General features: G+C 36.4%; 1 protein-coding gene across 1 annotated transcript; it reads right to left on the reverse strand.

Moving 5' to 3' along the window:
• Positions 1-3,514: 3,514 nt before the first annotated feature.
• On the reverse strand, positions 3,515-21,793 carry LOC103708896 (3-oxoacyl-[acyl-carrier-protein] reductase 4). Its single transcript, XM_008794000.5, has 11 exons — positions 21,351-21,793; positions 19,715-19,857; positions 17,452-17,505; positions 12,851-12,931; positions 12,704-12,749; positions 12,532-12,626; positions 12,407-12,439; positions 4,774-4,908; positions 4,595-4,688; positions 3,999-4,081; positions 3,515-3,788 (listed from the first exon to the last, which is right to left on the reverse strand). Exons 1-11 carry the CDS (start codon positions 21,511-21,513, stop codon positions 3,756-3,758), a joined length of 960 nt encoding a protein of 319 aa, XP_008792222.1. The 5' UTR covers positions 21,514-21,793; the 3' UTR covers positions 3,515-3,755.
• Between the last annotated feature and the right edge of the window lie 564 nt (positions 21,794-22,357).

The raw sequence follows: 22,357 nt of genomic DNA on the forward strand, positions 1-22,357 counted from the left end.
CTTTCCATTTAATCTTTTCTCCATGGAAATCAGTAAATCTTCTGGTATAGAACCATCTCCGAAATAAGTTAGATAGAACACAAGAGGATAGAGGCCTTGTTCCTAGCTTTTAGTCAATCTTAAAACATATAATGGATAGCCTGCAATTCAAGTTTTTGTTTTCTTGGTGATAATGGCTAAATTATACACTTAGATACTTGAAGTGACCAAAATTATAGCCTCCAATGCTCTACAAAATTAGTAGAAGCTCCGTAATTATCTATTTTACATGAGAATTGTTTTATTTTTAAAAAATTTTCAGCTCTATTTGGATGCCTGATAACGTGCAAGATAGAAGTGACTCTGGAAGGAAAGTTTCATAAATCAAGGAATATGGGTAGGAGATAGAAGTGGGGTGGGGGGAGATTCGAAATTGAAAAGGGGAGTTTTGAGGTTGCGTGTTTGATGGAAAGTTCTTTGGTTAGGTGGAGGATTTGGATAAAGACAAGGAACTGGAACTTGTTCTGGATTTAGATCAAATATAATGAGAGCAATGTTGATTGAATGATCGTTGTTTGGTGGGAAATGTGTTAAAAATAGGAGGTGAGAATGAACAGAAAATTAATAATTACTCGAAAACTTGCTTGGTCTACAAATTGTTTGGTATCTCACACGCTATGGATTTGGTATCTCACACACGCAATGGATATTCTCTATTCATATTCTTGGGTAGGAACGTCACTAATTTTATCGGGCGGCACACGCATAGCACGTGCTAGGGAAACAAAGAGACCCCCGGTAGAAGTTTTCTTCCTCGATGACTCCGAATGAGATCCCTTCCCTCCGCAAACCTCCATAACCGAGAACCACCTTCCTTTCTCTCTCTTTTTAATGATAGTTATTTTTCTAAAATGATTTAGCGATGTATGTAAAATCTTATGCTTGATCCGATAACTTAGTGTAAGATTTACTTACTGGGCCGTATAGTTCATATCTCCTTTTTTTTATCTTTTTCAGACGAATAAGAACACAAGGAGTGAGAAATGAGCTAGACTCAGGAATCAAGACTTCAGTAGTAGGAATTTTAGTTTATTAGTTGATTATGACTTTATAGTTAATAATTTTATGAATTTTTGAAATATATGTTTTTGAATATATGAAAATCTTGGACTTAGAAGCTCTAGTTAGCAACTTAATTCTTATTTAAATGATGGAAGACTTTGAATCTCTTATTATTATATTTTGTATAAGTTGAATTTCTATCATGGGCGGTATCCCATCGTAGCAAGGCCACGTTACGTCCCGGATAGGGTGTGACAAGTGCTATATCTTGTTAGAGAATATGATAACCATTAACTTACTTTACAATATATTATTTCAAGCTATACTATTCAAAGGTGGAGTAGTTTATTCCGAGCCGAGAAAAATTAATTCCACACAGGACTCTTCTTCAACCCTGCAAACAAGAACACCTAGAAGCTTTATATTTTTCTCTTGGTCTTGGCATGCATATCTTTGTATGATCTTGGATTTCAGTCCACCTTCTTTATGTATTCCTCTTGCTCCTACCAGCGTGCAAAGAAAGCGAGATAGCAACAATTATATTTTTGAGCTATTTGAGATATACTTGCGAGATATCTTGATTAATCAATCTTGTAGTACATCCTTAGAAATTCATGTGCGTGTGCCTTGGAAATGACACTATTAGCTTGGGTTATCCACTTGTTCAGATATGTTCAGATAAGTAGCCACCTAGGCTTATCTTGTAGCCCGTATCCCATGCTGATCCATGATGTTGTGTAAAATGTCACGCTGGATATATGTTGTGACCTTATATTATTTATGGTGCTATTCAGATTTTTTTCACTAATCAAACTATTCCAGATAGGATATACCTTGTCTTTTCTTTTATTTGCGAAGCAAATCTTTTCTCTACTTTCCCCTCTTAGCCGAAACCCTCACCAGCTAGCCTTGCTTTCCCTACCGGGGAGGATGAAAAGAGCTGCCGACCAATCGCCATTGCCGCAGCGTCGCCACCATCAATCGCTAGCTACAATAGCCGTGCTTCTCCGAATCTGAGTAAACTCGCTGGCCGACGCATCTTTATTTTTTTGCTTCTATTTAAGATCTCTTAATTATATAGCGACATGGCAACATGTAAATGGTAAGTAAAAGATTATCTGTCAATGTAGTATTTTATAAAAAAATATAGTCATAAAAAATTAACTATGTAAGATAGCAAATGAAAAGAAAATACAAAATAAAATGTATTTAATTATTGATTTTACAAGAAATGAGACTGTTATAATGGTTTCAAAGAGAGTCTATTATGTTTATTAAGATAAGAATTATTACTTAATTGTTGTACTATTATAACGGACAATGTGTCACACAAACAATGATTATTATTTATATTTGCATTATTCCTCTAATTAAAATATCTTTTTTTTTTAATTCAAATTTTTGTATCAACTTTTCGCCAAAAAAGCTTGTAACATTGGAAAAAGAATATTTTTTTTTGAGTGAATAGTGATTTGGACAATATCATTGCTATTGTTGCCCATTATTTTCCATTATAATGCCATCAAAATACTCAATATTTTGATACCAAATACTTTGAACTTGATGGGGCAAACAATGGCTGTTATAACCACAACCATAATGGTCAATTAGAGTTTTGGCAGAAGTCCGCTGGAACAGAACAATGTCATTCTTGAATCCTTGATGGCAAAATAGATGGCCTTGCATGAAAAATATGGTGCATAGTTGCACAATTGAGCAACTGGATTAATTTGCCAGATTGAAAAATGGAAGGTGCAAGCTAGTTGGCTTAGCTTAGATATTTTTTCCTTCCTTTTCTCCCCTCTAAAAAAAGCCTTAGCCTAGGATAAATAATCTAGCCTTTCACCTACATCAGCTTTTATCCCAGGCACCAACACAAGGTGTTCCATTGTTTTGACAAAGAGAAGGCAGATTTCAACCAATTAATAAACTGATTTTTTTTTTTTAAAAAAAAAATTATTGCTAGGTTAGGCTGCCTCTGATCAGGTAGCAACCAATTTTACCAGACAAGCTTCAAGCAATCCAAACTGATGGATTTTGAATCAGGAGATTTGGAGAACAGAGAGGTGAAAGCAGGAGGGGAGATCTTTTTTTATTTCTTTGTTCTTTCTATGGAATGACAGGAAATGAAATAAATGAATGAATGAATCAAGAGATTTCTCTCCAGGCTTAATTCTCAATCTCTTGGACGTTGAAAACGTTTGGAGAAGATGGATGGAATGATTTATATATGGTTTTTTTTCATCCAAAAAGTCGAGATTTCTCTCTTTCTATTCTGCTCATCCAAAAACGAGAAGTTAAATCCTGTATGTGATTTTAAGACCATTGTTCCTGAAATTCTTAGATTATTCGGATCATGAATCCACCAAAAGAGTGATATCCGATATCCTGAAACAGCAAAATAAAATTGCATTTTCTTGTTCTTATCACTAAAATTCGACCCATTGAAACATGGATCAGTTGAAGGAAAGTATTCCCAACAGCAAAAATGAGATTGCATTTTCTTATTCTTGTCACTAAATCACTTAACAAGAGCTCTCAACTACTGAATGGAGGCTCAAAACACAGGAGGAAAAAAAAGAGGCTGACCAGAAAAGAGCCAGAGCACAGTACTAACATATCCATAATCACCTAATAAGAGTGGGAAAGCGTTGAACTAACAAGTGAAGGCTTAAAAACACGGGAAAACTATATCAACAAACTTCCACTCAATCTTACATCACCATCCCACCATCAATGGTAAAAACCTGCATCAAAAAATTTACAATTATTTTTGATACTTATGGGAAAAGGAAAGCCGTATCGGATTATGCACAACACTTTGCAAATTGAAATTCATGTAAGGGAAATATGCGAAAATGTAAGATTAGAAATGCCAACTATTCATGAGGTCATAAGGAAACAATGGCTGAACAGGTAGCCTACTTAAAATTGGAAAGGTAAATTGATTATATCACCTGCCCAGTTATGTAATTTGCTGCAGGATTCAGGGCCAAGAACTCCACCAAGCCAGCGACTTCTTCTGGTTGGCCATATCTCCCTGAAAATTTGTATCAAAAAATAACAAGATTTTCATATACTTCCATGTCTTTACCCCATCTTGTAAGGTTTAGACTTAAATAACGAAGAGTCTTGCACCATCTAATAGTTAAACAAAAACAAAAGCTTAGCAGGAGAAGATAGTTGAAGGAAACAATATCGTCTACTGCAGGAAGCCGCGTAGCTTCAGTCTTTAGAGGAAACCTGTATGAGGAGTTCATAGGAAAGGAAATTTGAGGGTCTCAAACTTCAAATTTGTGTTCAGGGTCTCGACAACACAACATGACCATGTTACACAGAACACAGTATTATATGTCTTGAAGTTGAGAGAAACCAGGAGAAAATAAGACCTATTCTCAAGTATTGCTTCTAGAAAATATTATGAGGTGACATATATATACAAATAATCCAAACTTCCAAAAGATATTACATCACGACCTTTTCAGCTTTTGGCATTAATATAAATGGCTTGTCTATTAAGCCAGAATAAAGACACACGGTGGTTTGTGCTTACCCAGTGGGATGGTCTGCAAGATTTTCTTCTCAATGTCTTCTCCAAGTTTGGCAGTCATATCAGATGCAATGAACCCAGGGGCAACAGCATTCACCTACAGCATAGGTAGTTAAGAATTATAACAAATTACAAGAGCTAGGCTAAAATTACTTTGGATCTTAGTGGAACCATAAGCTCACATTGATATTTCTGCTTGCATATTCCCTTGCTACAGTTTTGGTAAAACCGATCACCCCTGCCTTTGCAGCACTGTAATTAGCTTGACCCATGTTGCCAGTAAGACCAACAACAGATGCTATGTTGATGATCTTTCCCTGCATAGAAAGTCATGAACTGATAAGAATTCAACAGTAAAAGAAGAATGATTACACATCAAAGACTTCTATAAGCCACAAGGTGGCATAAAATTCAAATTTGATGCACCTGATCATTATGGACAAAGATGTACAATCAAATCAATACAGCAGATAAGGAGCTGGAACACTGTAATGCCTCACAAAGATGTGGTAGACCGGTGGTCATAAACATAACATACCTTTATCAATTTTTCAAGTTGATCAATTTATGATTCCTACCATGGTATGCCGTACCGTACCATATCGTACCAGATGGTACTGGGCGTACCGTATCAGTTCGGTACCAATACCGGTACGGGTGGTGCACCGACCCTCAGTATGCTAAAAAAATTTTATACCATACCATACCGACATTATGCTAGTGTGGCACCAGTACGGGGTCCGGTACCGGTACGGCGAACCTTGGTTCCTACTTTGCTATTAGTCCTGTCCAGGCCAAAACTTCCAAAATGAAAATAAGTAATTTCAATGAATCACAGTTAGGGTGTGATGAGGGAATCCATGGTCAGAGAAGGAGAAGAACAGTGCATCTTAAAACATTATTAAATCTCACCAAGCATCTCTTTTTTGATAAGCAAAGAAAGTAGAAGCTATAGCTTGTATTTACCCCAAAGAAATAGTATAGCTAGAGAAATGACAGAAACAAGAACGGATCTATCAGTTGTCCTAAGCAAAAAAAGGAAAAAAGAGCAACTTAGATAACAAAGGAAAAAGCAAGAGAAAAGGACATAAAAGGGAAAACAGCCAGAGTTGGAGTAGTGAACGAGCAAAGTTCTCAATAGGTGCTGTTTATTCAATAATTAATTATCAAACTACAAAAATCATATCCTCAAAACAACTTACAACCTATAGTCTACACGTGTAGAAAATATATATAAACATACAGATACTGCCTCTTCAAGAATCGTCCCAAATGAAGAAAATTGATTTTATTAAAGAAAAATTCTTGAAATCACATAAAGCAAATCTCAGAAAATCTGATACATCATCTGCTCATTCATTACATTAAATTCCAAAAAAACACAAATAACATGTTTAAGAAACATCATTTGTTTCTTGTATGAGCTAATAACAGTAGGTTTAAACTGGATTAGCATTTCATAAACTGTATGTGACTTGTCACTAGGCCTGCACTATTATCAGTTCAGTGGGAGACATACAGACCATTTTCCATTTGTTTCTTTTAGTAAGAAAAAGCTACCATGAGCATATTCATACAGCAGACATTATACACAATCCTAAAATTGAATTCTTCTTCCCAATATTCTTCCAACACGCTGTATTAGTGTCTGACAGCAGCAATTGAACCTATAACATAGCAACACATCTTAAAATCAAACTAATTAACACTATTCCTGCTTGACATATATATACATTGTCTTTCCATTGCCTCCTAAAAGAGACGAGAGGGATATGCCTTTATCATCTGAAACCACTTTTGTCAACTTCGTTAGGATTCTTTGGATAAAGACTATAACAATGAAAAGAGCTTGGATGGTGGTCTTTGGTTTTGGTGCAAAAGAGAGAGGCTACGGTTGTTGGTGAAGGGCAAAAAAAGTGGTTACTGCAGATGGAAGCCATTAGAAGGATGGGTTTTGGGACAACACCCAAGATTGCAGTACACAAAACAGAATTTGTGTCCAAGTAAAACTGGAAGTTGGAAAGCCTATTGTTTTCTTTCCAATTGTAGAAGTTTAAAATGTGGGCAAGCTAATGGCTATTGTTTTCTTATTCGATTTTTTTTACCTTATTATTTTCTTCAATAAAGAAACCACTAAAAATAGGCTTCTTGATCAGGTTTCCTTATATTTTCTCTTTCCATATGCCAAACAAAGCCTTCGTCTACTAAAATTTCCATAAGCATCACTTCAAGATGAAAAGCCTGGAAATCCTTACACTCCATTCAGGCTTTGAGAGAATTTACTCATGATACGATTCGCTCAAGTGATGTATGACGACATTCCTCCAAGTAGAGATTTTCACAATAAAAGAGTCATTGTTAAACTCTTACGGGGTGAAGATCCCTAAAAGATCAATGCATCTGTAAAACATACAACTGATTACACCAAGGAATATGAAGATTCTTTTTTAATAGAAATCAAAAGGATGTGTCATTTGCTGTAGTTTCTGCAATGAATCTACAGTTGAGTAAAGAGACCAGTTGGCATGCATACTGGATCATGCAATAGTCCTTTCTTCATGATGAATGATCACCTGACAGAGAAAAGATTCATGTGCTTGGGATGCATGGGAACCCCTGAATGACCCATTTAGTTGAACAAGGGATATTATATGACTGGTCCAAGGGAAGTCATCTTGTTTGCATGAATTATGTTTAATTTGTTGGACTCTAGGTGTAAAAAAGATTAACTCAAGAGAGATTGAGTATGGGAGTCTAGAGAGTGTTTAGGAGGGTTCAAAATAATATGTGGAATAGGTAACAAAGATACTTTGCCACCTATTGCTACTAACTCACCACCCCCCAAGTTAAGCTGGTACTTGTTGTTGCACTAGAAGCTGTTACCTAGGTGCTAAAGCATGAATATTTTGCACCCATTGAGAAAAGATGGGTTGTAATTGTATAGCAGTATCTGAAAACATATCTTGGGGCCGCCCTAAAGCACTCATGATATCATTATGAATATACAAGCCAAAACTGTGAAAACCTAAAAAGATACATGCCCAGTTAAGATGTGATATGACTGCATCGCAGTGCCTATGGACACGATCTAATATATTGTTGTATCGAATAGTTGGATCATGGTCTCTTACCATAAAAAAGTGGTCGTACGTGCAGCAAGACCAACTGAGAAATCTACCGATCCACGTGATGTGTGAACAACGAAAGTTGTGTATCATAATTAATAGCTAGGTATCGATCAGGAGCCATGGAATACATATGGTGAGCTGCAACAATGGTTAAAAGAACCTAACATAGCCAGGTTAAGAAATAATTGAGCATGCCATGACGTTGTTAGGATTTCATACAGACCCTTATAGCCCTAGCCTATAAATGGACCTTTATGAGCCTCTAAAATGTTTTTAAGGCCATAGCTGATGGCCCACTTGGTCCTACAAATATGACAAATGATCATGAAAGAACAGCAATAGCTAAATGATGGTGTGCAATATCGCTCAGCCATAGAACTCCTGTTATTGGATCTAGTCCTCCATGAAAACTCACGAGTTCCGCATATTTTGACCAATTCAAGGTGAAAAGGGGGGTTGCGCCCTCGACAAAACTAGGATAAAGTTGAGCCAAAAGGTCCCAATTTAAGATAAATTCATGAGGAAGTGGTATCTCTTTAGGATCAACTCTAGCATCAAGAAATTGGTTAATTAGTAAAGATACATGGATTTGGTGTCTCGCCCAAAAGAGAGACGAAAGTCCTAGTAACCCTGCTAAATGGTGAATCAAAATAGATACTACATCTTGGAACCAAGCCAATTTTGGGGCAGCTTGGTGATAATGAAACCAACAGACAAAAAGCATTAACAATGCAAAGACCAATGCACCAATTGCGATACAATAGAGTTGTAATTCACTAGTCATTCCAGATGCTTGCCAAATCTGAAAAAAAAAGAGGTTATTTGTATTCCTCGGAAACCCCCGCCAACATCACCATTCAATATTTCTTGACCTACTATTGGCCAAACTACCAGGGCACTGGGTTCAATATGAGTAGGATCACTTAGCCATGCTTCAAAATTGGAAAAACGGATGCCATGGAAGTGCAAGCAACTCAACCAAAAAAAGATAATGGAGAGTTGACCAAAATGAGCACTAAATACTTTTCGGGAGATCTTCTCACACTTAAATTGAGAAAATAGTACAAACACAATTGATGCTGCAACGAGCAATAGCATATAGAAAAACACGTGGATCTTGATTTTATGAAATATATGATATTTTTGATCAATATTAATTCAGAAGTCTTGTGATGTAGGAGCAAACTGCCAGATTGATCAGTTATTAAGTGTATGGGTAGAATCAGAAGTTATAATGGGTTTGCCTTAGTAGGTGACCTGTAAAATGTAACTGGTTTTGTACGAAAAATGATTCTTTATGCCTCCTATAATCCTTGAGTTATCTTTATGAATTTTGTAATCAAACACATCTCTCTGGAGATCTCCATGAACTCTTAAGGTGGATCCAAATTGTCCTCCTCCCCTCTATTCTATTCAACCCATGGAATTTTGTGAGTCAAGTATGATAACCAGCCTTGGAATCTTACTAGCCAACAACCATGCCTAATCTGTACTTCAACTTACTACCATTGGTTTCACAATCTTGCAGCATGCTAGGACATCTATCTCAATTGTTCAATTTATTCCAATCAAAGTTAATGAATTTAGAACTTAATTCTGTATTGCATCTTCCAAGTTATTTCAAAGTTGTAAAGATTGTCAGCCTTTTAAGAAAATGTCCTAAAAGCACAGTCAAATTCCACCACAACTTAGCCGAGATGATGCCAGATAATCGAAGATACTGAACTTTAATATCAAATTCAACATTGGAAGGTAAATTGACAAGGACCTAAAAAGGTCTGATTGGGTTTAGAACTTCAAGGAGCAAAAGTGAGGATTGTTGAATGTTCAGTTTAACTTGAAAGTTCTCGAGTTGAATCGCCATAGTGTTTTGCCTAAGATTTGAGGATTTGCAATTTGAGTTCAGAGTTTAAAGGGTTGAATGGAAAGATAAAACAAGAATCTGCTGAAAATTTCCACAGCCAACTTTTAAAATTAGGCGCCCGTTAAAGTGTAAAATAAGTTATCAAGAAGCGCAAGATGTGGTGGAGGATAAACCCATAGGGACATTGGATCTCCCAAAGAAAAGACTAAAGGAAACTACAAAAGATAAAGGCTAAGATGTCGTTTGGCATCACTTTTATTTTTCTATTTTCAGAAATAGAAAACTAAAAATTATATTTTTATATTTCTAATTTAAAAAATATAAACACATCTGGTATAGTTAATTATTTTTAGAAACAAACATGACAATGATGGTAGATGCAGTGGTAGTAGTGGCAGAGGCAACAGAGGCGACGATAGCAGTGGCAGTGGCGGTAGCAACAAGGGTGGTGGTAGCAGGGGCGCCAACAATGTGACAAAGGCAGCAATAATAGTGATGATTGTGCGGTGGAGGTAGTGATCGCGGTGATTGTGGTGGTAATGATAGTGGAGGCGGAGGCACCAGTTATGTGGCAAAGGCCACTGGTGTGCAAGGGCGGCAGCAACGACGATGGTGGTGGACATGGTGCAGTAGATGCGGTATTGTTGGTGCTGGTAAAAAATATGAGCTTCTTGTTTTTGAAAATATTGAAAGTAAGAATTTATTACTTTTATTTTTGTAGAAATAATGAAGATAACTTTAAAAAATAAAAAATAAAAATAATGGCATTTAACATGTTTTGTCTCGGTTTTTGTACTTTTTTTAAAAAAGAAAACAAGAAATAAAAGGGGATGCCAAACAAGCCCTAAGATAAAAAAAAAGGATGATAACTCGGACGAGTTATACCACCAAATAATAAGGTGCCAATCCTAGATCGAAGTGTTTCAGATATTACTCGATATAGTGGGATTTGCTGACTTTGCTGACATACATGCTTTCAATTCTTGAAGTGGTGATGATATTTCATTTTTTTCCAAAAAAATTATTGGGTATGAAGGTAAGTAAAATAGATAATGATGGAAAAGGAATAATTCTATCTAATGTTTTCTTAGGTCTTCTCACATACATAAAGAGAAGATATCATTATAATATACATATATGTAGTACATATATGTCTGGTTTCTAGCTTTTAATAGGCAATGTCTTCAATATTGTTTAATAGTCTACATTCACATGATGATATGTGATAGATGGTGGTTTTAGCTGATTTTTTAAGATATGATGTGTTCACCTTGAAGGTTTGACTTACATATTAGAAACGTACAAAGTTCTTTTAGCATATCTTAGCTATTGCATTTTCAATAACAGAAAGGCAGCTTAGCGCACAAGACTTTTGCCACTGCTGGGTCTAGAGAAAGTCAGATGTATGCAGCCTTACCCGTGGGTGCAGGAGGTTGTTTCTGTGTTTCGAATCCATGGCACCCAGGTCATAATGGAGCAACTTTATCATTGCACCAAGGCTCACCCTCTGTTATGTTTTTTTAGTAATCTACTATTTTTTTATCAATTATGCTGCAATATGACATGGTGCACATGAGAAACACGAATAATATGACACCTATGCAAAATAAAAATAATTGACTTTTTTCTTGATATTGCACATGAAAATTGATTCACAACCTAATAAACTGCTCTCTAGCAAAAATTTATCCTTCTCAGGCATCTTATTTCGACAACTTATATAACCACTTTTACCCATACTTTACAAATTTTATCACCACTAAATCATCACTTAAAGATAACAGCCATTTTAACAATGTATCAGATATTAGCAACCTTTATATTCTTTCTATGAAAAACATAGCATAATACTTTATTTTCTGAATGGCATTTTTTCACGGCTTAGGATCCATGAACAACTAGATTTATGCTCTTCCAAACAATAGTCTGTCCCTGCCCCAGACTTGTCCCCACCAACAAAACCATACATAAAAGTTGCCCAAGTACCAGACTGCAAGGTAGTCTTCCCAACCACTCCCATAGATAAGATATATAGGGCACACAATCAATACTTGTGCATCCCAATGTATCCATGTTTTACAGATCTTTGCTTAATTGTGGTCAGAAAAGCAAATTTCCAAACTATCTGCGTTCTTCCTCCTAGTGAAAGTTACCAGTTACTTTAAAGTGATACGCCAATAATACATTTATCTCATGCACCATTTCCTCCTCAAAAGTTATCATTCAATTTCGAAGACTGAATTGAAGTAATTGTAGTGTTTATATGTCATAATTCCTGGAAATGGGAACAATGACAACTCGTAGATGTCGAATTAAACTGTTTCAGCCCCAACCCCTATTCAACCTTGTCTCCTATGCATATGATATGCTTTAATGCAGAGTAAACATAAGCTTACGTCTATGTGAAGTTGTAGATGTGGAATATGATGAATTAAACTATTTCAACCACCACCCTCTATTCAACCTTGTCTCCTATTCATATAATATGGTTTAATGCAGAATATACATAAGCTTATGTCATCATGTACAACATGTTATTTAAGATTACCATCGTTTGTTTACCAAAAAAGATTACCATCTTTCAGATAACCACCAAGCTTCAGCAGCCTTCCATGTATAATATGTTTCTTTGAGTAAATTAACAGAAGTATATCAACAACATATTTATCATTAGTCATAATTTCTTTAGTTTTCAGCCACATGTCAATCAGAGTAATATAAGACATGAATATGAGCAGAGATGTAAGGCCACTTAAGTACTACTCACAAATTCCAAATAGGCTTGCCCATAAATGAAACAAGAGAACATGGACTTTGAGTTACCTTTTTCTTCTTCATCATAAGTTTGGCTGCAGCCTGAGAAAAGAATAGATTGCAGTTATGGCGACTAAACTGATACATAAGTTAACATTTCTGGGAATAAAATGTTAAGAAGTACGAGGGCACACCTGTGTACAAAGAAAGACACCAGTTAAATTCAGGTCTATTACTTCCTGCCATTGTGATTTCTTCATTCTCATCAATAATGTATCTCGCGTAATTCCTGAAAGCATCAATAGTTTGGTTATAGAAAGAAAAGGTGATGAAGTAGCAAGTGCAGAGAAGTTTAGTCCCAAGGACCTGCATTGTTCACCAAAATGTCAACTGTTCCCCATGCATTCACTGCCTAGAAGTATAACATGTGACATAGCATTAGATTAGAAAATAAGATGATATTAAAAGAACTCCTATGTGTATCACTAAGTGCATGCGGTATATCTGACTCACTGTTTTGATCATAGATTCCACATCAGCTTCTTTTGAAACATCTCCCCCAAATGCAATGGCTTGACCGCCAGATGCCTCAATCTGCAGTTGGGATAGACATGAGAATTCATGATCTAATGCTCTCGGTCTGATGAAAAATAATGAACCGAATGCCCAAAGAGATGAAAACAAACACAATAGGAGCAAAATATCTGTGAATTAAGTAGTTGGCTAGCCTGTATAGTGTATAGTCAAAACTAGATAAGGTTTCAAGCATCAGTGCTGCCACCTGGCAGACGGCATGGCACTTGCTGTGCTGTTTCTACCAGTGCACGGGTCAAGCCATGCAGAAACAACATCAACAACAACAAAACAAAGATTTAAAATTTATGAAACTGACTGTGATATTTAAAAAGTCAAAAAATAATTTAGTGAGTGCACTACCAACTCATTCATATAAAAGATAGTTCATGCAGTCTGGCATCTACTAACAAACTAAGCACAGTTCTGACATTCTTCCTCTTTTCACATGCAGACCACTTTAAACAGTTAGTATTTGTATAGACAAAATTTAAACAAAGCGGTTTAAAGTTTAACAGATCCATTAGCGGAAATCCAAGATCTCAAGCAATAAGAACCATTTGTATTTTGAGTCTTTTTGTTAAATTTATATAAATGAGTTCCCAAAATAAAATGTATGATTGCTCTATCATTTTAGATGGATTATAAAAATCCATCCCTCAATCTACAATTCAATAACATCAACAAGGAAATATGGTTTTCAGCATATAACAACATTTCTGTTAAAATAAAAATATAAAGACAACTTTAATTGCTTCTGTTGCCTCTGGATATTTGTCTCTTGTGATTATGGAATGATCTCCCAAATTCAAAAATAAGAATTCAAAAAACAAAAATAATCAATCTAGCACTCTGATATTGTGATGGCCCGGTCAAGGCTTGGTCTGCTTGACCGGCCTGACCCAAGCTTGGCCTAGCCCAAGCTCCCATTTGGAGGGGAACAAAAAAGAATCGGAGCAGGGGATCATGATCCCCCACCCGAAAGGCCGCCGTTAGGGAGGAGCGGCCAGGGCGAACTCCCCAGGGGACTGGTAACAACGGTCGGCAGCTGTTGGGGGCCGTTGCAACTAGCGAATGGCCGGCTGAATCCCCTAGAGAGTTAAGCTTATCTTCTCCTCCTAAAACCCACTATAAATACATTGATTCCCCTTCGCCCGATCGACCACCAAGCTCTCTCCTTTCTCTCAGGTGGCTGGCGTGCCACCACGGATGAGCATCACTGCCTGAAACCATTTCTTCCTCCACTTAAAACCTAGTTCCTCTATTTTCAAGAACTGACCGTTGTTGCTTTTCTTCCGCCGGAGACCGCCAACGCTGGCCGAAATCCATTGCCTCCACCCCTCTCGCCGGTGAGTTCCCCATCCCCGTTGATGCTTTCTTGGGTCGAGAAGGTTGCCACCGAGGCAGCTAGGGGCGCTGCCCCTCTTCTATCGTCCTCTTTGTTTTAGCCGAGCACGGCTGTTCCCACCGGCCATCATCGGCCACTTCTCACCTCCTGCCACCGCCTCTAGCTGACACCATCGCCGAACCACCACAATCCACCGGCTCTTCCTTCCCTTGTTTACCAAGAAAATTAGAAAAAAGAAAGAAAGGAAGAACATGAGAGAGAGAACCCATCCCTCTCATTTTTTCTCTTCCCTCTCACTCATCTCCCTCTCTCTCTAAAAGACCTATGGACCCCAGTAAAAAGGGTCTTAATTGCCTATCCTATGGACCTCTGGTTGACCCCTGCAAAGAGACCCAAAACCGTCCTCATGCCCGGGCAGTTTGTCAGATCGACCACTCCGACCCTGTAGAGCATCCCTGAAAAAATCATTGATGAACCTTGTTACATAATCTTGGCCCCGATTGAGCCTGTGCCTATGATTCATAGTGAATCGTTTACACCTGACCCACCCGGAACCACTGTATATCCGGTCAAATCTTCTCTTATTATTTTTAATTTTATTAAAGTCGTTGAATAGAAATTAATTTTGCTTTTAATATTTTAAATAGGTTTAGCGGATTCGTCTAGCAAAGTTTGATAGTCTAAGATGAAAGAGGTAAGTAGATCTTACACTCATTATTTTTCAAATTATCAAGTTTTTCTTGCATAAAATTTGCTTGTGGAAATATCATATTTTTCTTAAAATTATTGATCAACATATGTGTAATGAAAATCATGCTTATTTATGAAAATAGTTTCATAAATGTTTTAAAAAAAATAGCTTTATTATGAAATATGAATCTAATCATGCCATTTAGTTATTTTTTTTATCGATGTATGGGTATGTTTTAAGAAAAAGATATAAATTTTCTAAAGGCTCTCGAATAGCTATGTATGACCTTCTCCTAATCTTGACCCTGCTAGCGGGTATAAAGTTGGCATACAGAACATGAATCTTTATTGATTACGAAACATGGTTGTCACAGGCATAAAGTGACTGTAGCATGAATATCTGTAAGCAATATTTTAAACTATGATGTGCTAAATGGTAGAAGAATGGTTTATAAATTTATTTGATCTTATAACCATGTTTATGAAATATTGAAGATTTATGAATGCATGTTAGGCTTTATGACTTGTTTTAATATATTGTACGATGAAATGCTTACTTTTGCAATAACTGTTATATTTTTTAAATAATGCATGGATATCGAAAAACTTATGCTTGATCTGGTAAGATAGTGTAAGTTTTACTTACTGAGCTGTGTCGCTCGCATATTTATATTTTTCTTTTTTCAAATGAGTAGGTTCAATAGAAATTAAGGATGGTCCAGGCTTGGAGTACGCACTCGCAAGCTTGGCGATTATGTAGCAGAGCTTTAGATCTTTAGTTGGTCATGGATTTGTAGCTTAATAAAATTTCTAAATATTGTGATTTATGAGTTGGGTATTTATGTCTGAATGTAGGTTATCAGAACCGATGTTGACTTTGTTATTTGATAGATGATGAAGTTGGATTTTTTTATTATATTTTGTTTGATATAGATATGGAAACTAAATAAAATATTTGGTTACGTGTTATCGCAGGTTGTACCCCTCGGTAGCATGGCCGTGTTATGTCCTAAATTTGGGGCGTGACAGATATTACCAATATGAAAAGAATTTTGCATCTAGCACTCTATATAATTCTGATAAGCTGAAAAGAATTCCATTTTTTTCATTGAACCTTGTAGAAAGTTTGGGTTTATTAATAAATCATTCACTATTATAGAACACATACAAATTCTAAGAAGTTTCAATCATATGAGATAGCACAACCCATTTAACTTTCCCCTAGCATTGCACGTGCTAGAAAATAGATAACTCAACTCAACTCAACTAAGCCTTAATCCCAAACTATTTGAGGTCTGTTACATAAATTCACTTCCACCATCCCACTTGGTTTAGGGTCATACTTTATGCCAGAAAATAGTTCTCAAAAAATAACAACTCATCTAATAGGGATATCGTTAATCTCTCTCTTTTGGAGCCGCCGGGGTGGGGGGGTGCCGGTGGGAGGGGTGGGTTATCAAAAAAAAGAAGGAATTCTGCATTTCACTTTTTATTGGCAAATAGAGAATCAGTCACAAAAAAAGCTACGTACTCTAGAAATATCTTTGTGCATATTAGTGGTATTTTTTACAAAATTATGTCTCAAAATTTCCAATTTCAATACTTAAGATGGTACTTAATAAACCCTGCCTGTAGGCACATAACTTGGTGGTCATAATAAATATGTGGGGAGTATGCGGAGAATCTTGAGGCTGGAAGTCTATTGTATAAGGTCAGCACAAAATTTCCAAAGATATAGCATTGTTATTTGCAACAAAAATGTTTACTCTGGCCCTTGCAGGTCGATATTATTTCAGTTGTCAAGATAATATACGGATTGGACATAAATCTGGTACAGAACCACAAAACACCAGACAAATGTCAGAAAACTCAATAATTGACCAATGAAAAAGTTTAAATTCAAGTCTCCTCAGAAACTAACAAGATGTTTAGACAGTAAGAGAGCAAATTCTTTCAAATTATAAAATGAGAAACTTTCATGATGTGGACAGATTAATTTTCAGTAGCTGGGCAAGTCATATCATTTAAGCCAAGAAGGTTATCACATTTAAATAATTAATCAATAGAATAATCAATACACATTGGTTGCAATTAACAGGTGAATGAGAAATCAAGTTGAATATTTTAACTGGCTTCCATTGATCTGACATTTTAAATAGTTTTTAACAGACCGTCCAACCAATGCAAGAGGAAAATGGAAAGCTGACGGTGGCAGTGGTAACACAGTTTATCATGTTACTGTGCACCTTACGCAACTGCAGGTTCAGTATGCATGAAAGTTTGATGATATAAAGAAATAATACTTTAAAAAAATATGAATAAATTTATCACACGATAAATTATTCAACACAAGCAATTAATTTCAAGGCTTCTTGAACATATCACAGGGTCATCCTAATTATAAGAAAGATATTGCAGCAAATATGAATGGTAGCAAGTAGATAAAGTACTTGCAGAATTACATAGTAGATAAACTATTATGTAAGGAAACAGTTAGGCTTACTTCTTGCGAGACTTCTTCAGCTTCCTTTGCTGACCTGGCATAATTTACAAGGACCTGAATAGAATTTTAAAAAACCTTAGCATGGGCAAAATTAGCACAACAAAAGCAGCGCTGATAATGACTATAATTTAATCAACACCCCACCAACCCCAATGGATCAGACAGATTATAGATCCGATTCACAGCCCCCCAGAAAAAAAGAAAACCAAACCCCACTCTGCCCGCAACACCATCCGCGTAAATATATGTATGTGTGTGTATAAGATGGACTTCAGGCATCCAAATTAACAGTCCATGCAATTAATCCGGATCTATATCTCGAAAAATGCTTACAAACCAAAAATCACATGTTTTAGTTGTCCCTAACATATGCATCCAGCAAGTGCAAAAATAAACTATTAAAATAAAATAAGACCATGTTTTGCTATGATATAAGCACTAAAATCCATTAATTTTCAATGTATATATGTTTTAACGTGTGCACATCATGATCAATAAAGATCAATTCTCAATTTAATATTTAGTCATGTATTTTAGCATACTAGCCAAATCGAAAAGATCCATTTTTGTATCCATCTGATACATAGATTAGAGACCACCAGAATGTGTAATATTTGATTTCTAAACATTTTTACTAGTATAGATCATGATCAACGATGAGGATCTTCGATTTAAATGCTCCATTATTGATTCTGAACTAATAGACTTTACTCCTTTCGAGAGAAGAGGGTATCTACTCCTCTTGAGTCCAAAATGAATAATGGGATATCCAAATTAACGATCCACATGATTAACCATGATTTATATCATGAAAAATGCTTAGAGACCAAAAATTTACATGTTTTGATAGTCTCTAACCTATGCGTCAAGCATTGCAAAAATGAATAGTTAAAATAATGTGAGACCATATTTTACTATGATTTGAATACTAAAATCTACAGATTTTCATTCTACATATGTTTTAACATGTGTAGATCATGATCAATAAAATGATTTCTTAATTTAATACTTTATCATGCATTTTAGTATGTTAGCACAATAGAAACTTTTCATTTTTGTGTGCAAAAGATACATAAATTAGAGACCACCAAAATATGTGATATTGTATTTCTAGACATTTTTTTAGTGGTATAGATCATAATCAATGGTATGTGGATCTTTAATCTAGATGTTCCATTACTGATTTTCGACTTGAGAGGAGTTCATACCCTCCCCTCTCCAAAGGAGCATAATCCAACCCTATATATGCATGTATATATGTATGCGCGTGTATATACACATATACAAAGACAAACATGTGTATATGTTCATGTATATAAATATACATACATACATATTCATATATCAGGAATGGATATATATGTGTGCGCGTGTATATACACATATACAAAGACATACATGTGTATATGTTCATGTATATAAATATACATACATACATATTCATATATCAGGAATGGATTATGCTCCCCTAAAGTGGAGGGGCTACTCCCAAGTGCAAAATTAATAATGGGGCATCCAAATTAAAGATCACATCACTAGTCATGATCTATACTATTAAAATGCTTAGAAACCAAAAATCATATGTTTTAATAGTCTTTAACCTATGCATCAAATGGATGAAAAAAATGAACATTTAAGACAATGTGAGACTATGTTTTGCCATGATCTAAACATTAAAATTGTTTAGACTCAATCTACAAATGTTGTAACATGTGTAGATCATGATCAAAAACTTGGATTCTCAACTTAAATATTTTACATGTATATTAGCACACTAGTACGATAGAACTATTCTTTTTTTTGTCCACATAATGCATAGGTTAGAGACTACCAAAATATATGATACTTTGTTGTAAAGCATTTTAGTCGTATAGATCATGATCAATGTTGTGGTTCATCAATTTAAATGACCATTATTGATTTTGGACTTGAAATGAACAAATACCCTCTCATCTCGAGAAGAGCATAGTCCATCCTTATACATGCATACACACACAAACATACATACATACATATACACATATATATAAGGAGGGAGGGAGAGAGAGAGAGAGACTGTGTAAGTATATTTCTTAAAAAAATAAACCAAAAAACACTAGAAATCTAAAAGTTAATTAAAGCCCCAAACAACTTCCTACAAAATGGAGCCCTTATTTTCTGCTTATAGATTATTTACATCTTTAAAATTGCTGAGATTCCATATGCCAAAATGCTCAATCTTAACTATAGTAGGAGAGCCAAAATGTGACATAAACTTACTCACCTTGCAACCAGCTTTGCCCAAGGCTAATGCTATCGCTTTTCCAATTCCTCTAGAAGCTCCAGTGATTATAGCAATAGGAGCTTCCACTTTTTGAGCCTCATCAATGTTTGCTTGCTCAACAGCTGCCACCCGAGTTCTCACACCTGTTCGGGCCATTAGCGAATAGGACATAATTATTAGCATGTTAAGGTTAATGTCAAAGGAAATTTATGATTAAATTATTGATTAAGTAAACAGGCAGGACTAAATCTACATAATGAAATATCAATGATGTTTAAATATGATCCAATACCTCATTAATCATTGAAATTATAATATATAAAATACTTTGTATTAAAAGTTGTAGATACACATGTCGCAAGGACCTGAATAGTTGTAAGGTCCTGTACAATGAGAATTATCCTTTTCAACCAAACATAGCCATATTGCATCAAATTTTTCCCTCAAAAGGGATCACAAACACTTCCATTTTGTCGAATAAGAAAAAATTACTTCTCAGCTACCACTAATAGCAAAACCAATGCTAAATTGGATTTTCTCAAGCATTCCTGATGATGTCCAAAAGGAAAGCAAATTACTATGATAAAATATCACAACATAAACTTGATCATAGCTAAATCTTCTGCATCTTGATAATATTCGAGAAAAGAAAGAGCTTCTTGCTTCCAGGAGGAGTAAAACAATCACAACAATAAACCCTCATTTTCCCTATTTTTTATCTTTGATTCTCTCGAGCCTCCACATAGTACCAATGTAATGTGCCCTTTCCATGCGAATATTCAGCTCATCCAATGAAAAAGGATGGACTAAACTTGCAAGCTTGGGATATCAGCTGACCTGAACTTCAAATTTCCCTTTAAAATCAAACCTCTGCATGGACAGCTATACTTAAAAATCCAAGGAGTAGAGGAAAGAAGTACTCTGTCATTTAAAGGCTTCAAGTAGTCATCCTGTATAGAAAGGTCCACAAGCAAGAGGATTTAAGACTTTTAAGCCAAGTACTGAGCTTGTGGCACGTTTCAATGAAGAATGGAACTGGGCAGAATGTTATAACGGGAAACTACACCATGCTGAATAATTTTTTTTAAAAAAACACCGGATCTCAAATGATCTCGCAATCTTAGAATTTATTTCTAAAAAAAGACACATTCACACATACCCCCAACTCAAAGATTTGTTGGCTTTTTCATGTATCTGACTATCTAACATGAATTTTGAAGTGCGACAGAGCAAAAATTTAAATATTATGCTCAAATTTACAGGCGAAGCATTCATACTGCCTAAACTTGAATAATGTATCATAAAGGAACACAAACTCAATATCAAAATGTATTTAACCGATAAACTCACTGCAACAAGAAACATGAAGGAAGAACCAAATCTTCCCAATGTTGAAACATTACAATACCCATGCATTATTAAAGCAGCATGTTTTTCACCGCCACTTCTTAGTACGACTTCAAAAAAAAAAAAAACGCTAGTTTTCTAACTAATCCGGACCAACCAACCACCCGAGCTATTCTCAGTAAAACCCACCACCCAAAAATGGGGCTTTCCAGCCGATCTCGACACAAACCTCAATCAGACGGCCCAAATTAATCAAGTAGGAGCGCGAGCAAGAGAAAGAGACGGTTACCAGAGAAGGAAGCGGTCCCATCCGATCTCAGGCTGGAATTGAAGCAAAGGGACCGGGCAGCGAGGCCGGGGGCGGCGGAGAGGGTCTGGAGAGGTGCAATCCTCCTTGGGGCGGCGGATCTCGCCGGGATGACGGGGGGGTTGAAGGCGATGGAGGCGGCCATGGGAGAAGATATGGAGGGGCGAAAAAAGGAGGAGAAGAGCCTGGAGCCGTAGGGTAGGAAAGTCGCCAGAGAAGAGAAGAGAGTATATAAAGGGAGGAGTCTTTGGAAGCTCCGAAGAGTTAGGCGGCGGCGTGGGTGTGAATGAAAGAGAGGGGGGAGAGGGAGGGAGGGCGGAAGAACCGAAGCTTGGAGGTTGGGGGTGGGTCCGCTATTTGGCTTGGAGCAGCGGGCGGAGGTTTGGAGGACGGCTGGGAGGTGCTTTTGCTTTGAGATTTACGCCAACCGATTTTGTCTCAGCGGGTTTGAGATGATATGTTTTGAGCCACGTTGCTGTGTTAGTACTGTAATCACTAATCAGTGGGCTGTCAATGCTCGAAGACATGCCCTTAACAACCTACTGTTTATCATTTCCTGTCATCCGCAATAGATGCATAATAATCTCTTCCCCACGTTTTGAGCACACCCACTGCTCATTTCATTTTCCATGATTTTTTTCTTTTTTGAATGCCCGGCTCCCCTCTTCCCTAAATGATGAGCCACATAGACTTCTAAATACATGCTTCATCTAAAAGGCCATCTCATTTTTCGTCATCATCCCAATATTCCAGATCAAAAGGTAGTAGTCCATTTTTATTTCCCATAATTGAGAGACAATACAAAACGACCGCACATCAAAGCACACGTTGGGCCTAGTTCAAAGGCAATCGGGAAAGCGGAAACAAAACCAGAAGGGTCGTGAGCTCAACTGTAAATTTAACGCTGTAATCAGTAAGAGTAGTTCCTTCAAATGGGACAGCCAAGCCGTGCGTGGTTTCGCAATCTGGCAGTTTAGTAATTATACATA

Source organism: Phoenix dactylifera, chromosome 4, assembly GCF_051530095.1.
Source record: "Phoenix dactylifera cultivar Ajwa chromosome 4, Ajwa_hap1_PhDact_Kaust_v1.1, whole genome shotgun sequence".
NCBI classification, from domain to species: domain Eukaryota; kingdom Viridiplantae; phylum Streptophyta; class Magnoliopsida; order Arecales; family Arecaceae; genus Phoenix; species Phoenix dactylifera.